This window comes from Nymphalis io, chromosome 9, assembly GCF_905147045.1.
Source record: "Nymphalis io chromosome 9, ilAglIoxx1.1, whole genome shotgun sequence".
Classification (NCBI taxonomy): domain Eukaryota; kingdom Metazoa; phylum Arthropoda; class Insecta; order Lepidoptera; family Nymphalidae; genus Nymphalis; species Nymphalis io.
This window is the reverse complement of record NC_065896.1, coordinates 3,471,620-3,487,664: the sequence shown is the minus strand read 5'-3', so window position 1 is coordinate 3,487,664 and position 16,045 is coordinate 3,471,620. Positions and strand designations below refer to the sequence as shown.

The 16,045-nt window shown below is 35.0% G+C and overlaps 1 protein-coding gene across 1 annotated transcript; it reads left to right on the top strand.

Moving 5' to 3' along the window:
- The first annotated feature begins 535 nt into the window (after positions 1–535).
- Positions 536–15,252, top strand: LOC126770771 (TBC1 domain family member 16). Its single transcript, XM_050490320.1, has 8 exons — positions 536–596; positions 679–1,786; positions 6,114–6,310; positions 7,415–7,916; positions 8,048–8,192; positions 10,789–10,895; positions 12,723–12,904; positions 13,256–15,252. The coding sequence occupies exons 2-8, from the start codon at positions 912–914 to the stop codon at positions 13,447–13,449; spliced, it is 2,202 nt and encodes a 733-aa protein (XP_050346277.1). The 5' UTR covers positions 536–596; positions 679–911; the 3' UTR covers positions 13,450–15,252.
- Positions 15,253–16,045: the final 793 nt, after the last annotated feature.

The following is a 16,045-nucleotide window of genomic DNA, read 5'->3' as shown; positions in this document are numbered from 1 at the left end:
CATTTTACACTTAGTGTAAAATTTACATGTGTTTTACACTGTTTTATTTTTTCACACCATAGTTAGAATTCAGTATACAATATAATAGGTAACTAGTTTTGTACATACTACATATACAAAAAGAAAAGAATAGTATTGGCTTCTATCGTACTCGTTTCCCGCTACGTAATTGCTGCAGTGTTATACAAGACGAAGTTTCTGTAGTTTTTGAAATTAGACTTGTTACAAGCTGTATGTATTTGTCGTGATTAAACTTTAGTTATTTTAGAGTTCATTAACCTTAACGAAAATCAGGATGTTACATAAATAGCGTGTACCCTAAAAAGTATATTTAATTTATGTTAATATTGACCATCGTGAATTATACTATCTATTAGCTTTCAAAGAATATTGACTGGTTAAGGACAATTAAAATTTCAACACATTTCAAACGAAGTATAGAATAATGTAAAATAAACTTTCGTCTTGATATTAATTTAACTATTATTAAAACAATTCTGATAACCTTATTAAAGTAATTAGGTTATACATAAATTGCAAATATCTGATTTCATTTTGTATACGGGCGTATGTTTTGTTAGATTTTAGATACGTAGGTAATGGACCTTTGATTACAATTTATTTTTTTAATCATTGCTAGTACTATAATTCAAATATTATTTGACAAAATGTTAACAGGTCAACAATATTCATTTCGTGTGTTATGAGCAAGACGCTAGGATATTGTGTCACAGTTACAGCTGACGTTAACGCGGGCACCGGCTCCGAGCGATCAATACCGCGTTATCAACATATTTAACCCAGTGTGGGTGTTTACATGCGCGTAGTACTCGTACCGCGCTTAACTAAGTTTGACGCGGATGATAAGGCTAAGTCGCAATACGGTTTTAATAAAAGAAATGTAAGTCAACATGCCTCTACCGGATCTTATTAAACGTGCATCGAGTTATTTCCTAGGACTCGAGTTCGATGACAACGAAGAACCGCTTGATTACGTCGACAATGAAATATTGTTTTGTAAGAATAATGTGTGTGTTCATCCACCGACAATAGCGAGGCATGAATTGGATATTGTACATCATCCGGGATACATGACAGTGACGACGAAAGTATTTACCGATCAGCACAATAACGCTAAGCGACCTACGCTATTCTTAAATTGGATACCCAATTCCACTTTAAGGAAGTGTCCGTCAGCTGTTGAAACTAGCCCTAGTGACGAAATCGGTTGTGGGATTAAACCTACAAATCCTCAAGACATTCCAACCCAGAAGACTGTACAGCAAAAGAACAGAAAATACATCAATAACGAAAACGCTTTCTCCGACTCCTCGGACACAACTAGTCTCAATTCAAATTCGGATAAACAGAGCATCAAATCGAATGATACAAGGTTCACCCAGAATGACACGACTCAGGAAGAATTAACTTCTAGTTCCAAGCCTACAATAAAATCTGTTGATTCGTGTAAAGATGATGTGTTTGTTTCCATCGATAAAGAGGAATCGAAAGATCAGATATTTGAATTCGAACGGCACGTACGTTCCCAATCAATGACGTCTGTTAATATAACGATTGCTAACCCGAACGTGGAAAACGTTGATCTGACTCCAGATTCCGTTTCTGGTAGCTTTATGAGGTCTCTATCTATGAGTTCATGCGATGAAGGTAATCCCAATTGGATGAGCACACCTGAATTCTTAGCTCTGAAACATAATTTAGTATTTCCGGACAGCGTTCACAGTTCCCCAGTGCCGCAAAGACGACAACCTTTGAAATGCCGAAGGTGAGTTTAAAGCTGAATCTATTATTCAATTCCAATTTGCATTTCTAATTTATATATTCGATAAGTTCCGGTAGAATACTAAAGGTATTTTTATATCATTAATTTAAATATTTAAAAACAATTTAAGTATTGTGTATATAGTATTATTATGTACTATGTAATGTGGCTTGAACGATGTTTAATTTATATATGCTGTTTGGCTAATTTATTTTCGTCCGAGCGAATTACAATAATTCGTAAAGTTTTGAAGAGATTTTAGGAAATGGTTTGTAATTACATATAAACGTTTAATAATTTAAACAGTAATCAAAATTGACAATACACAAAGAATACTACATGTGGGATGTCTTGAACTTTGGGAGAGTTTATATATATCTTTCAGCCTTGTTTAATAATGTCGTAACTCATGATCAACAATTGAATAGTTTAGTCTAAGTATGTCATGCATGGTCAAAGGTTCCGACTATTAGTTAACGGTCTCATTACCGTTTTAGAAAAGAAGCAAGGTCTCAAAATAACATTTCACTCTGCTTCTGTATTTTTCATATGTACATTTGGATTTTTACGAATTCTGTCTTAAACTTTTAAATTAATGTATAACCAATGACAAGTTGGCTTAGTAAAAGCGGGAATCACAATAGCGAATGGGAATACCCACAGTAGATCCACTGTAAGCGTATAGGCATAATTATGGTAAATGACTCATTTTTCTATATTTTACTTAAGACTAAAGGCATTCAATAGGCATGTCGTGCCGGGACCGATATACGTCGAGGGGAAACCTCTCGAAGTTGTTAGTGAATATACCTACCTAGGACAGATAATACAAGTCGGTAGGAACAACTTCGAGAAGGAAGCCGATCGAAGAATTCGCTTGGGATGGGCAGCATTTGGCAACCTTCGTCAAGTCCTCAAGTCGTCTATACCGCAATGTTTAAACACGAAAGTCTTCAACCAATGCGTCTTACCTGCCATGACATACGGTGCTGAAACGTGGACACTAACTGCGGGACTAGTCCACAAATTCAAAGTCGCTCAGCGTGCTATGGAGCGAGCTATGCTCGGAGTATCTTTGAAGGATAAGATCAGAAATGAGATTATCCGGAAAAGAACCGAGTCACCGACATAGCTTGCAAAATTAGCAGGCTGAAATGGCAGTGGGCTGGTCACGTATGTCGTAGGACCGATGGCCGTTGGAGCAGACGAGTCCTAGAGTGGAGACCGCGAATCGGCAAGCGCAGCGTTGGGCGCCCTCCAGCCAGGTGGACCGACGACCTTAAGAAGGTGGCGGGCACCAACTGGATGCGGAAGGCGGAGGACAGGGAGCTTTGGCGCACCTTGGGAGAGGCCTATGTTCATCAGTGGACAACGATTGGCTGTTGATTGATTGATTGATTGAAAGGCATTCATCGTAGGTTTTAATTTTCGAATTTGTTTCGTTTACTTATTTCATTTCTATTTTTTAAAAACATTATATTATATACCTAGTATTTGATTATTATTAAAACTAGAAGATAAAAGAACTTTTAAAGGTAAAAGCCTAGTCTTTATTAAAGCAAATTAAAAAGTATTGTTTGCCGCGGTCGCGTATTTTAATCGGTGCGGAAGACGGGCATTACTTATGCTAAATAGAAATTATCAATATGTCGTAGTTTTTTCTTTTTTATGTATTTTCCCGGAACTTTGACCTAGACCTAGTTGTACTATCACAGGGATTTTTTAAAACACTAATTTGTTACTTGTTAATCGAAGTTAGCTTTATAATTCGCGCAAGTACTAGGTTTGCTTATGCTTAAATTGTTCTTGAACTTTATCGTAAAGAAAAACATTTAGTAAGCGGTGGGTCAGATGAAATTCAGCCACATATGTACCTATCCACCAATCTGCAATGGAGCAGCTCGGTTACGACCCAAGCCTTTTCTTTAAGAAAAAAGCAGTTATTTCGATTAGAAATCTCGAAACCACAGTCGGGCCTTCCGATATTACTAAGATCATGGTTTTTGGGCATCAATTATTTTCTTCATTATTAAAAAATAAATAAAAGTTGTATTCATACATTATTTTCTAATTAAGGTCTTGTTGTTGACTTTTGAATTGTTTATGTTTCATTACGGCTTGTGAGATTTCTGACATTGTTCTACATCAATTAAATTTATTTTACATAGATAAAGGTTTGTAATTTTATCAGCCAAAATAAAAAGAAAATAATATTTTTGTTGCAAGCTTATAACAACGAATGAATAATCATTCTTTCATTTAATTACTTTTAAACTCGAGAACACAACCAAAGTATTAATTAAATATTCCAAATAATAAGATCTTCGATGCAGTGTTACATTTTAATTAATTAAAATTGTAAGTTGAGTAAAGAGCATTATATGAAATATAAATTGTTATATTGAGGAAATAATGATTACCTACTAGGTATTTTATTACAAATACAAAATTATATACCCTAGCGTGTTTGTAGACTTTGCGAATAAACAGACTTAATAAAAATGTCAAAGTAACTCTCTCTCTCTCTCTTTCATACTTTATTACGAGTAATGCACTTAAACGATCCTAATGAAATTTCCCTTAGGACATCCGTATTATGAGCCCTTAACTCTCAACATCTGGCTTGTGTATAACTACTCGCTGTGTATCTACTGTGGCCAATAGGATAAAAAAAAAATAAAAAAAATAAATCTAATGAAATCTGATATAAAGGTAGCTTGAGACCGGAATAAACAAATTTAACCTTAAATAAACATAAACATGACATTGGTCGAGATCTAAAATAATATATGGATTCGTGAAAATATTGTTTGTATTTTGGAAGTAAAATGGACTGGATGGAATAGTTAAATGAAATGAGTCTTATTAATAATAAAAAATATATTAATCAAGAACTGTCCTTACAGTACTTACTGCATAATATAGCAGACCTATTATCAAATTTCATGGAACGTGTAAGTCTTAGTTTTGTTTATTTTTTCTCCTGCCATTGAATTTTGAGCAACATTTGAGCCGGTTGGCGTGGATGGTGAATGCTTGCCTTTCACGCCGAAGGTTGCGGGTTCGATTCCCACCCAGGACAGATATTTGTGTGCATGAACATATCTGTTTGTCCTGTGTCTGGGTGTAAATATCTATATAAGTATTTATTTACAAAAGAAAAGTAGTATATGTAGTATATCAGTTGTCTGGTTTCCATAGTACAAGCTTTGTACAAGTTTAATTTGGGATCAGATGGCCGTGTGTGAAAAACGTCCCAGGATATTATTATTATATTATTATTGAAATAGGCTGTAGGCATAACAGTAACTTTAGGAATTACAGGATTTACGTGAAAAATAATAATTAGACGCGGACGGGATCACGCGGTTATAGTTGTGTATATTAGACAGTAAGTGGTATTTCAATGCCTTTTCTTATAGCTCTCACGTTCCTTCAGGTCTTGCTCTCCCCGGTATGTCATTACGGCATTTATCGCGGATAATGATCGTCTTCAAAGGAGCCTTTATGAGATTATGTTAGAGCTCAGGCTGTACTTATTATAAATATGGAATGGTATTCGTTTAATGCAAAAAATAGTTTGAAATTTAATGCAAAATTTTACTAAATAAATTTTATTAAAAAAAAAAAGCCGAGATGGCCTAGTGGTTAGAACGCGTGAATCTTAACCGACGATCGTGGGTTCAAACCCGGGCAAGCACCACTGAAGTTTCATGTGCTTAATTTGTGGTTATAATTCATCTCATGCTTGACGGTGAAGGAAAACATCGTGAGGAAACCTGCATGTGTCTAATTTCATTGAAATTATGCCACATGTGTATTCTACCAACCCGCATTGGAGCAGCGTGGTGGAATAAGCTCCAAACCTTCTCCTCCAAAGGGAGAGGAGGCCTTAGCCCAGCAGTGGGACATTAACAGGCTGTTATTGTTATTGTTAAGGGCAAATTAAAATAGTTATAATGCATAAAATGATATGATAATACAATAGGGATTAACTCTTAAATAATTGACTTTTATTATTTAAAAAGTAAAAATAGATAACTTGGATTTTAGTACTTGGGGACCCTATTTCTTAAACAATCGGGTAGTAAGAACGTACTTTCCTTTTGTTACGTCTTAGTTATATATTACATATATATATGTACCTGCACGTACGAAAGGTATAATATATAATTTGAATACTGACCTTTTAATTTTACTGTGAAATGTAAAAAAAAAACAAATATATTAGTTTAAAATGATGCGTGCTTGTTCCATTACAAAGAAAATAAGTTTTCGAAGATGTCTATTACTAAATAGTATTTAACTTATTGAATATTATTTTGTCTAGGTTCTCGGTGGATCTAAGTCAAATGCGATCTTTGCGATTATTCTTTAACGACGATAATTGCACTTGTGGTCAGCTGGTCGTGGCGTCCAGAGAGTCTCAATACAAAATTTTACATTTTCACCACGGTGGTCTGGATCATCTGGCTCAAGTACTGCACAGGTGGCACGCATTATTACACAACATCAAACTAACGCCAGGTACAATCAGTTCATCTAATAATATTAACCCTTTTCCGTGTGATGTGTATTGCTTGTCATTCGTATTTATTGTTTCACTATACTGCTGTTTGGTCATAGAACCTTTTAATACTAATATTGTAATAATTTTATTATATTTAATTGAAATACGTATAAATTTATCTTATTGGTGGAAAAGTCTTTGCTAATTCTCTTTCTGTTGGACCTACATTTCCGACCATTGGTAGTTTTAAATTTAATTTTATTCAGTGACATGACGATTCGAAAGTGCTTATTTTAAAACTTGCGTGATTAAAGAATACTTTAATTTGATACTGGTGGTAGGGCTTTGTGCAAGCTCGTCTGGGTAGGTACCACCCACTCATCTGATATTCTACCGCAAAACAGCAATACTTGATATTGTTGTGTTCCGGTTTGAAGGGTGAGTGAGCCAGTGTAATTACAGGCACAAGGGACATAAAATCTTAGTTCCCAAGGTTGGTGGCGCATTGGATATGTAAGCGATGGTTGACATTTCTTACAATGCTAATGTCTAAGAGCGTTGGTGACCACTTACCATCAGGTGGCCCATATGCTCGTCCGCCTTCCTATTCTATAAAAAAAAAAAATTTAGAATAGGTTTTTTTTTTATAATTAAGATCTTCTCGTCGAAAAATTTATGCCAAGCACGCAAATACTAGGCGGGTACATCTAATAATCTACCTTTATGTGCTTTTATTAAATAAAGCCAGTTTTTTTAATGGAGCTTGTTTTTCATCAACTTTTATAATTATTTGGGAGTTTTAATTAAGCAGCAAAAATGAAAGAAAATATGAAGTCAAAACGACGCAAGGTCTGTTTTAATACATTTAAAGAAAACGTTATTCATTCATTTGACTTTGTATGAAGCTTTTTTTTGTGAAACTTGGACCAATCTTTTGAAAATGTATGTGGCTTAAAAATATTCTAGTAAGCCCTTACTAAGTGCCTACTTTTAAATAGTCATTTTACTAAAATTTAATAAATGTAAAACTACCACTATTAGAACCGACAAGAAACTCAGTTGTTACTCTTTTTCATTAATCATTTAAATAGATTTTTATAATAATCGAATATTCTTTTTAGGTTCCGAAGAACCTAATTTACCGTATCGTCACTTTATGGTTTGCCGACCAGAGGTTCAGAAATCTGAACAACACCCTGAAGAAGGAAAAGTACCAAAGATCACTCCGGAGCTATTTTACGGTAAAGTCATGAATGGAAAAGGGACGATTGAGGACGATTTGTTTTTAAGAAAGTGCGTTTTCTTTGGAGGTCTCGATAAAGAGTTAAGACGAGAAGTTTGGCCGTTCCTATTACATTGCTATCCATATAACTCTACATACGATGAAAGAGAAATAATTTTACAAATAAGAACCAGAGAATATGATGAAATAGCGAAGAGAAGATTAGAGAAAATGACTCCTGAACAACACGCGGTCTTCTGGAAGACTGTACAAAGCGTTATAGAGAAAGATGTCGTCAGAACCGATAGAGGGAATCCATTCTTTGCGGGCGAAAATAATTATAACGTCGAAATAATGAAGAATATTTTACTGAATTACGCCGTTTATAATCCAGCATTAGGGTATGTGTCCAGACATCCACATTTAATATAGTTAAAAACACAATATATATTATACATAATATCTTTGAATAATATCGTGACCGTTATAGCAAAATGTGTGAACATATTATGTATCAAACATATAAATGTAGGTACACCCAAGGCATGAGCGATCTCCTGGCGCCGGTTCTATGTGAAATTAAGTGTGAGGCGGAGGCATTCTGGTGCTTTGTCGGCCTCATGCAGCGAGCGATATTCGTTTGTACACCCACCGATAACGATATGGATAATAATTTGGTAAGTTTAACCGATCTGGTTTTTTTTTTTTTTATAGAATAGGAAGGTGGACGAGCATATGGGCCACCTGATGGTAAGTGGTCACCAAACACCCTTAGACATTGGCTAAGAAATGTCAACCATCGCTTATAGCCAATGCGCCACCAACCTTTGGAAATAAGATTTTATGTCCCTTGTGCCTGTAATTACACTGGCTCACTCGCCCTTCAAACCGGAACACAACAATATCAAGTATTGCTGTTTTGCGGTAGAATATCTGATGAGTGGGTGGTACCTACCCAGACGAGCTTGCACAAAGCCCTACCACCAGTTCAAACCCGATCACTGATTTTTTACTTACCTTGTTTATAATTCATGTCGTGCTCAGTGGTGAAGGATAACGTCGTTAGGAAACCTGCACGTGTCGGATAAAAATCTGCAACCAACCAAAACCCGCATTGGAATTTCTCACAAGGAGACCCTTAACCCAGCTTTGTTCACTCTACGTTTCAATTATATAAAATGATCACAGAAAATGTGACTTTTGATTTTTTTACGTCACGTCGTTAATACCTATAAATATTGCCAAGTATACAATAATAGTTAAAAAGTTTTCAGGACAGATCTTTGTAATTATTTCTAAATTAAGTACTAAAACTAAATTTCTACGTCAATTGCGTTCTAATTTTATAGGGGCCTTCAGTGTGAAGACTCGTCTGAATGCCTTTATTAATTAAAAAATTCCTTTGTTACGCCTCATATTAAAGCGACAAGTTATGAATATTAAAACTTATTTTATGTATTTTACGAATATTTTATTGTCTTTATAATAACTTCTCTCTCTCTCTCTTAATTTATGAAAACATTTGTGTTATAAATGTAATGCTATTTACGAATAGTATTTATATATACATATAAATATCCCAGCTTAAGGCGTCAATAAATATCTATCAATATTGCTATGGCATAGTCTAAGCATAGCATATGCGATAATTTTATCATATATTTTTATATATATTTTTTTTTATAGAATAGGAAGGCGGACGAGCATATGGGCCACCTGATGGTAAGTGGTCACCAAACGCCTTTAGACATTGGCATTGTAAGAAATGTTAACCATCGCTTACATCACCAATGCGCCACCAACCTTGGGAACTAAGATGTTATGTCCCTTGTGCCTGTAATTACACTGGCTCACTCACCCTTCAAACCGGAGCACAACAATACCAAATACTGCTGTTTTGCGGTAGAATATCTGATGAGTGGGTGGTACCTACCCAGACGAGCTTGCACAAAGCTCTACCACCAGTAGACTAAAACTTTTAAGCTTTATTGCATACATACACTTGAAAACTTGCAGTAACTTTTATAAATATTAGTATTATCTATAATCATAATAGCATATTGCATTATAGATAAGCGCAAATAGATTAAATTATTGCTTTATAACTTTAATAAATATATAGCTTTTGCTGCCCTTACGTCAATAGTTTATGAGCATTAGACTTTAATAGTCTTATATTAGCCGAGATGGCCTAGTGGTTAGAACACGTAAATCTTAACCGACGATCGTGGGTTTAAACCCGGGCAAGCACCACTGAATTTTCATGTGCTTAATTTGTGATTATAAACCTGCATGTGTCTAATTTCATTGAAATTATGCCACATGTGTATTCTACCAACCCGCATTGGAGCAGCGTGGTGGAATAAGCTCCAAACCTTCTCCTCAAAAGGGAGAGGAGGCCTTAGCCTAGCAGTGGGACATTAACAGGCTGTTACTAGTCTTATATTACAATTTTAGCATCAGAATAAAAGTATGCTAATTAGTAATTCGTTAGATATTTGCAATATTTAATCATAAAACTTTTAATTGCAAATTGCAGACCCAAGTTTTTTATTGGCCGCATCATTATACATTCAATAAAAATTGAACATTTTCAATAGAACATATTTACATTAAGTACCAAATTAGGGCCACAATCAAACATTTGTAAGCCCTGGGTAATGAACAAATGGAGTCCCGAATAAACCTAGAGAGTATAGGCACCATTAATGCCAAGTACGTTTCAACGTTTGAAAATGTAGCTTAACCTTGAAATATTTTTCAGATGAGCTCTTGAAATTGGTCTTATGAATACCTTACCGTTTTGTACAAACGATCAATGATGCGAATCGACTAACAAAGTCCGCCACACTCCTTATTACAACGTGGTCATATAGATAAGTTTAAAAAAAACCTCGTTAATGTGAATTTGTCGCATTGAAAGAATGGACGTTATTTTTTATAAAGAAATTCTCATGTTTTTGGACGTGCCTTTCTTATACGTAAAAACAGCGGGTACTTATACCCTATTGCCCTAAATCTCCCCTTAAATTTAATAAACGTCCATGTGCATTTGTTGTTCAATATTAATTTATATCAACCATATATTAATTTATATGTTTATAAATCAGGACTTATATTCTAAATGCAGAATTATAAGATAACGCATTATGTACACACTGTTCAACTGACCGATATTATGTTTAAAAACAAAACGTATTAAATCAATAGAAAATAATTAATATATAACACTCATTAATAAAATAATCCAGAAGAATTTGTTTTAATTTTCAGAGTTATCTACGTGAACTAATAAGGATTATGTTACCGCATTTTTACAAACATCTCGAGAAACACGTGGACGCCATGGAACTGCTGTTTTGTCATAGATGGATATTGCTGTAAGTGTATTTGTATGTTTTGATTGCCCAGTGCTTAGAACCAATGGTGGACCAGTACTTGTGGGTTCAAACCCAGGCAAGAATCGCTGAATTTTTGATATGCTTAATTTGTGTTTATAATTCATCTCGTGCTCGTCGGTGAAGAAAAAAATATTGTGAGAAAACCCGCATTTTTCAGCAGCGTAGTGGAATAAACTCCAAACCTTCTTCTCAAAGGGTGATGACGTCTTAGCCCATCAGTGGGACATTAAAAGGCTGTTATTTTACTGTTTCCTTTTATATTTTCTGATTAGGGACCTGATTGAATTAGTTGGGGCAACATTAATGAATACAATATACCTACCAATGTTGAATGAGCCGCGTTGAAACCTTGTGATCCACGATCACAAGTTCGAATCTGGCAACAAGCACTACTGAGTTTTCATGTTGTCAATTTGTATTTACTCGGTTTTACAATACTCGGTCGATTACTGTACTGGTGGTAGAACTTTGTGCAAGCTCGTCTGGGTAGGTACCATCCACTCATCAGATATTCTACCGCAAAACAGCAGTACTTGGTATTGTTGTGTTCCGGTTTGAAGGGTGAGTGAGCCAGTGTAATCACAGGCACAAGGGACATAACATCTTAGTTCCCAAGGTTGGTGGCGCATTGGCGTTGGCGTTGGCGATGTAAGCGACGGTTAACATTTCTTACAATGCCAATGTATATGGGTGTTGGTGACACTTACCATCAGATGGCCCATATGCTCGTCCACTTACCTATTCTATAACAAAAAAAAAAACAATAATTGATCCCAATATGGTAAACATCGTCAGGAAACCTGCACGTCTCGAATATAATTCTACTAAAAATATATTTATTCCTGGAGTTGCATGCTCTACTCCAAAACATTGTCAAAAGTATTAGAGTCTTTGTAGAACAATGGGACATGATCAAACACTGTTCTCATATGCATCTTCATCCCATCTAATCGCGATTATTAAAATAAATTAGCTAATTATGTTTTCTTGTTTCCATTTGTTAAGAACACGTCTATTTAATAAAAGTAGTTAGTTGTCTATGGGAACATTATTATATTATATTTGGTTAGATAAATATATTTTGATAGTACGCGAGAAGGCAATGTGTACGTAGGGTGTTTCCCGGGTGTCCTTACAGTAATTAATACGTACGTATCATATATCAGCTGAATAGTTTATAAATACTAGTTTCCGCCCGCGACTTCGCCCGTGTGTGAGAGGGGGCAGTGTTAACTACCTTATGTCTTTTTCTGTACCTCTAAAAATGTATATGCGAAATTTCATGATGGTCGATTGAGTAGTTAAGACCTAAATGAGCAACAAACAAACTCACTCTCACATTTATACTATTAACCGTAACAGCCTGTGAATGTCCCACAGCTGGGCTAAAGGCCTCCTCTCCTCTTTTTGAGGAGAAAGTTTGGAGCTTATTCCACCACGCTGCTCCAATGCGGGTTGGTGGAATACACAAGTGGCAGAATTTCAGTGAAATTAGACACATGTAGGTTTCCGCACGATGTTTTCCTTCACCGTAAAGTACGAGATGAATTATAATCACAAATTAAGCACATGAAAATTCAGTGGTGCTTGTGTTCAGTGGTTCATTCATAAAAATGTATGTGTCTTTATAATAACAATGATCCATTATGCGTTTCAAAACTATTCCATCGATTGTGATGAAGTTTTGGTGCGTTGTTACGTGTATCATCGAATGATCCTGGCCCAAAAAATGAAGAATTTTTCTACGTATGTTTGTCCTTTAGAACAAGGTTAAGTGATAACATTAATATTAAACTATTTGTCCAGATGTTTCAAGCGCGAGTTCACTGAGGCGGTCGCTCTCCGCATGTGGGAGGCCTGTTGGGCGAATTACCAGACGGATTACTTCCACCTGTTCCTCTGTCTCGCTATAATCGCGGTGTACGCTGATGACGTCATCGCTCAAGACCTCAACACAGATGAGATGTTATTACATTTCAGTTCATTGGGTAAGTTTCATAATTAAAAGATTTTAGTTAATTCTCATTGTAATCGATAGGCAGACTGACAGATATGCAACCTGATGGTACGTGCTCATCACAGGCCATAGACATTGATGGTATAAGAAATGTTAACCTATGTTATATCAACAATATGCGCCACCAACCTTGGGATTTAAGATGTTATGCTTGTGCCTGTAGTTATACTAGCTAACTCACTCTTCGAATCAGAATTAACAATAAAAAGTATTGCTGTTTAGTGGTACCTAACCATACTTCCCTTGCGTGAAGCCGCATTACTAAGTATCATGAAAAGTTGGACATCAAATATATATGAAAACTTCTCTATCTTAATTTCAGCCATGTATATGGACGGTCGTCTCATACTCCGAAAGGCACGTGGACTTCTTCATCAGTTTAGACAGCTCGTTCGAATTCCATGCACCCTAGTCGGCATGTGTCAGAGATGTGGTCCAGGTATATGGGACTCAACTCACAGACCGAGTGTCGAATGTACTGGAGCTCATGATTTCTGTGAATACGCTGTACAGTGACTTGGAAAAGTTCCCCCAAAATCGTAGAATTATATTAAGCGGTATTCTGGAAATGATAGAACTTCGAAATTCAATCGTCGGTACTTGCCTACTGGCTTAGGCATTTTATCAAAAACAATAAAGGCACATTTGCGTTTGTACTTCGAGTCATGGAGTATTTTTAAAGTATTGTTAAGTGTAGAGTTTGCTTATGAAAGTTGTTAAATAGATTTTATCTTACAAATAGAAGATGCTTACAAATTAGATTCAATATTTAAGCTCGGCTTGATTTCATTTGCTTAACAATAAATGATTCAGTATTGGATAGTTCCCAACAGCACTACAATACGAGCGACTTATTTAGATACCAATTTTTTAAGGGATCGTACGATACAGTAGGGAAAATAATATTTTTTCTGAAAAGTACAGAAAAAATTGTGCGCATTGAAATTCATAAAAAGTTGGTAGACATACAACAAAAACTTTTAAACTTTTTTTTGCAAGCTTGTGTCTACGTACGTTAAAAATAAACAATATTCATAGTCATAGATGTTGAAATGTACTTTCGCGTATTTATTAAGTACATTGATTTCTTATATAGACAAAATGAACTTAATGTAATATAAATATTTTTCTACTTTGTTATCAAAATTTAAAGATTTCAAAGTATCGTAAGGTTTGCGTACTATTTCAAATAAATGACCGTACAACGTATCAGCTCCAAAAAGGTCGTATACACACGGTTTAAATCATACGATTGACAATGCTGCCACTACCCCGCTTGGACACCTGCGTTTGACTTGTGCGCTCAGTACCGAAGGCATTGTACTGTTGCGTTTGTTACGTCTTCAGCGCGAGCTAGCTATTTAAGTCGTACGTCTTGTAATTCTGTCTGACGTTACTATTTGAATTGAACAATTGACTTTTGTTCGCCATATATTATTCTCGCTCTACATTCGCGGCCAGGAATACCGGAAAGCCCGCGAATGTCGTGAAACGCAAATGTTGATGAGATGGTTTCTTGTTGGTTTTTAGCCCCCAAAGGCAGTGTAGAGGGAAATGTTTTTCGCACTGAGACCACGCTCGAATCGCGACTAAAGTTCGCGGCCGCGATTCATGGGTAGAGTGTAGAGCCGACCTTTAAATTGTTACAAATAAAACCTAGTCATTCGTAAACAGTAAATTAAATATAAGTAAAATTTCGGGCAAGTTTTAATTTTTTATGTATATTATATATGTCAATTTTATAAAATATGGATTATAACAATCATTTAATGCTTAAAATAACATAAGTAAAATTAAATTAATTATCGTTGATCAATACAAAGTGATACAAATGTTCTATGTATATAAAATTTAAGCGACTAGTACTAAAAGGGTATAAGTGATAAAAACTCCGATTTCAAAATAAAAAAAAATACTAAAAGAATTAATTATGTCCCCTTTTGTTTTAAGCCTCTACAAATAAAGTTTAATCGTAAAGAGTCTCGAGCGCAGTGTGCATCGCTAGTCACAAATGAAATCCTTAAACGGAACTTGCCCGTGCGTATCCGTGAAATATAATGATCACGAATACAATTTACTATGTAAAAATTGTAAGTACCTGAAAATCGCTGTTATATACAATCGAATGTTATCTCTATAGTTATATAATTAAAAAACTAAATTATCAATGAAAATGCAAAGTTTTACTAGTTGTATTTTTAAACAGAATTCTTTAAAAAATAGAATTGATTAAAACAAAATGTTTCAGTATTACTTAAATAGACAGACGTTACTTGTTACTTCTTACATAATTGAGTGCCATATTTGAAAACGATTAGATGAATAATTTTGATTGGATTTGAATGTAACTAAGAAATGTTTTTTTTATAGTTATTTGATTAACATTCTTAAATTATTTGTAATTCAGGACATATCATTGAGATGAACGTTGTGTTCCTTACATAATCACAAATATAAATAGATTATGAAAAAAATGTTGCATTTATGGTGTAAAATTGTAGCGGCTATAGAATGCAAATATAGAGTCTTGTTGTGAACACATGGACAAGCATCCAACTCGGGCAAATATAAAATTATAAGTACTTTAAAAATATATATCATTTAAGTCTAAAAAAGGACTTGTTTTTGAATTTAGTTGGTTGAGGAATAAATTTAATAGTTTTTATTATTGTTGATAGTCCTCTACAAAAAGTATTTAAAGTTTAGAAAATTTTTTTTTTTTTATAAAATAGGAAGGCGGACGAGCATATAGGCCACCTGATGATAAGTGGTCACCAACGCTCTTAGACATTGGCATTGTAAGAAATGTCAACCATCGCTTACATATCCAATGCGCCACCAACCTTGGGAACTAAGATTTTATGTCCCTTGTGCCTGTAATTACACTGGCTCACTTACCCTTCAAACCGGAACACAACAATATCAAGTATTGCTGTTTTGCGGTAGAATATCTGATGAGTGGGTGGTACCTACCCAGACGAGCTTGCACAAAGCCCTACCACCAGTATTTGCGACAATGATTTGTTTTGAGCACGACAATTATTATTTTTTTGAGTTTGAAGACCCGAGGATGTATGTAAATACGATAAGCATGTCGCGTTATGGTCATAAT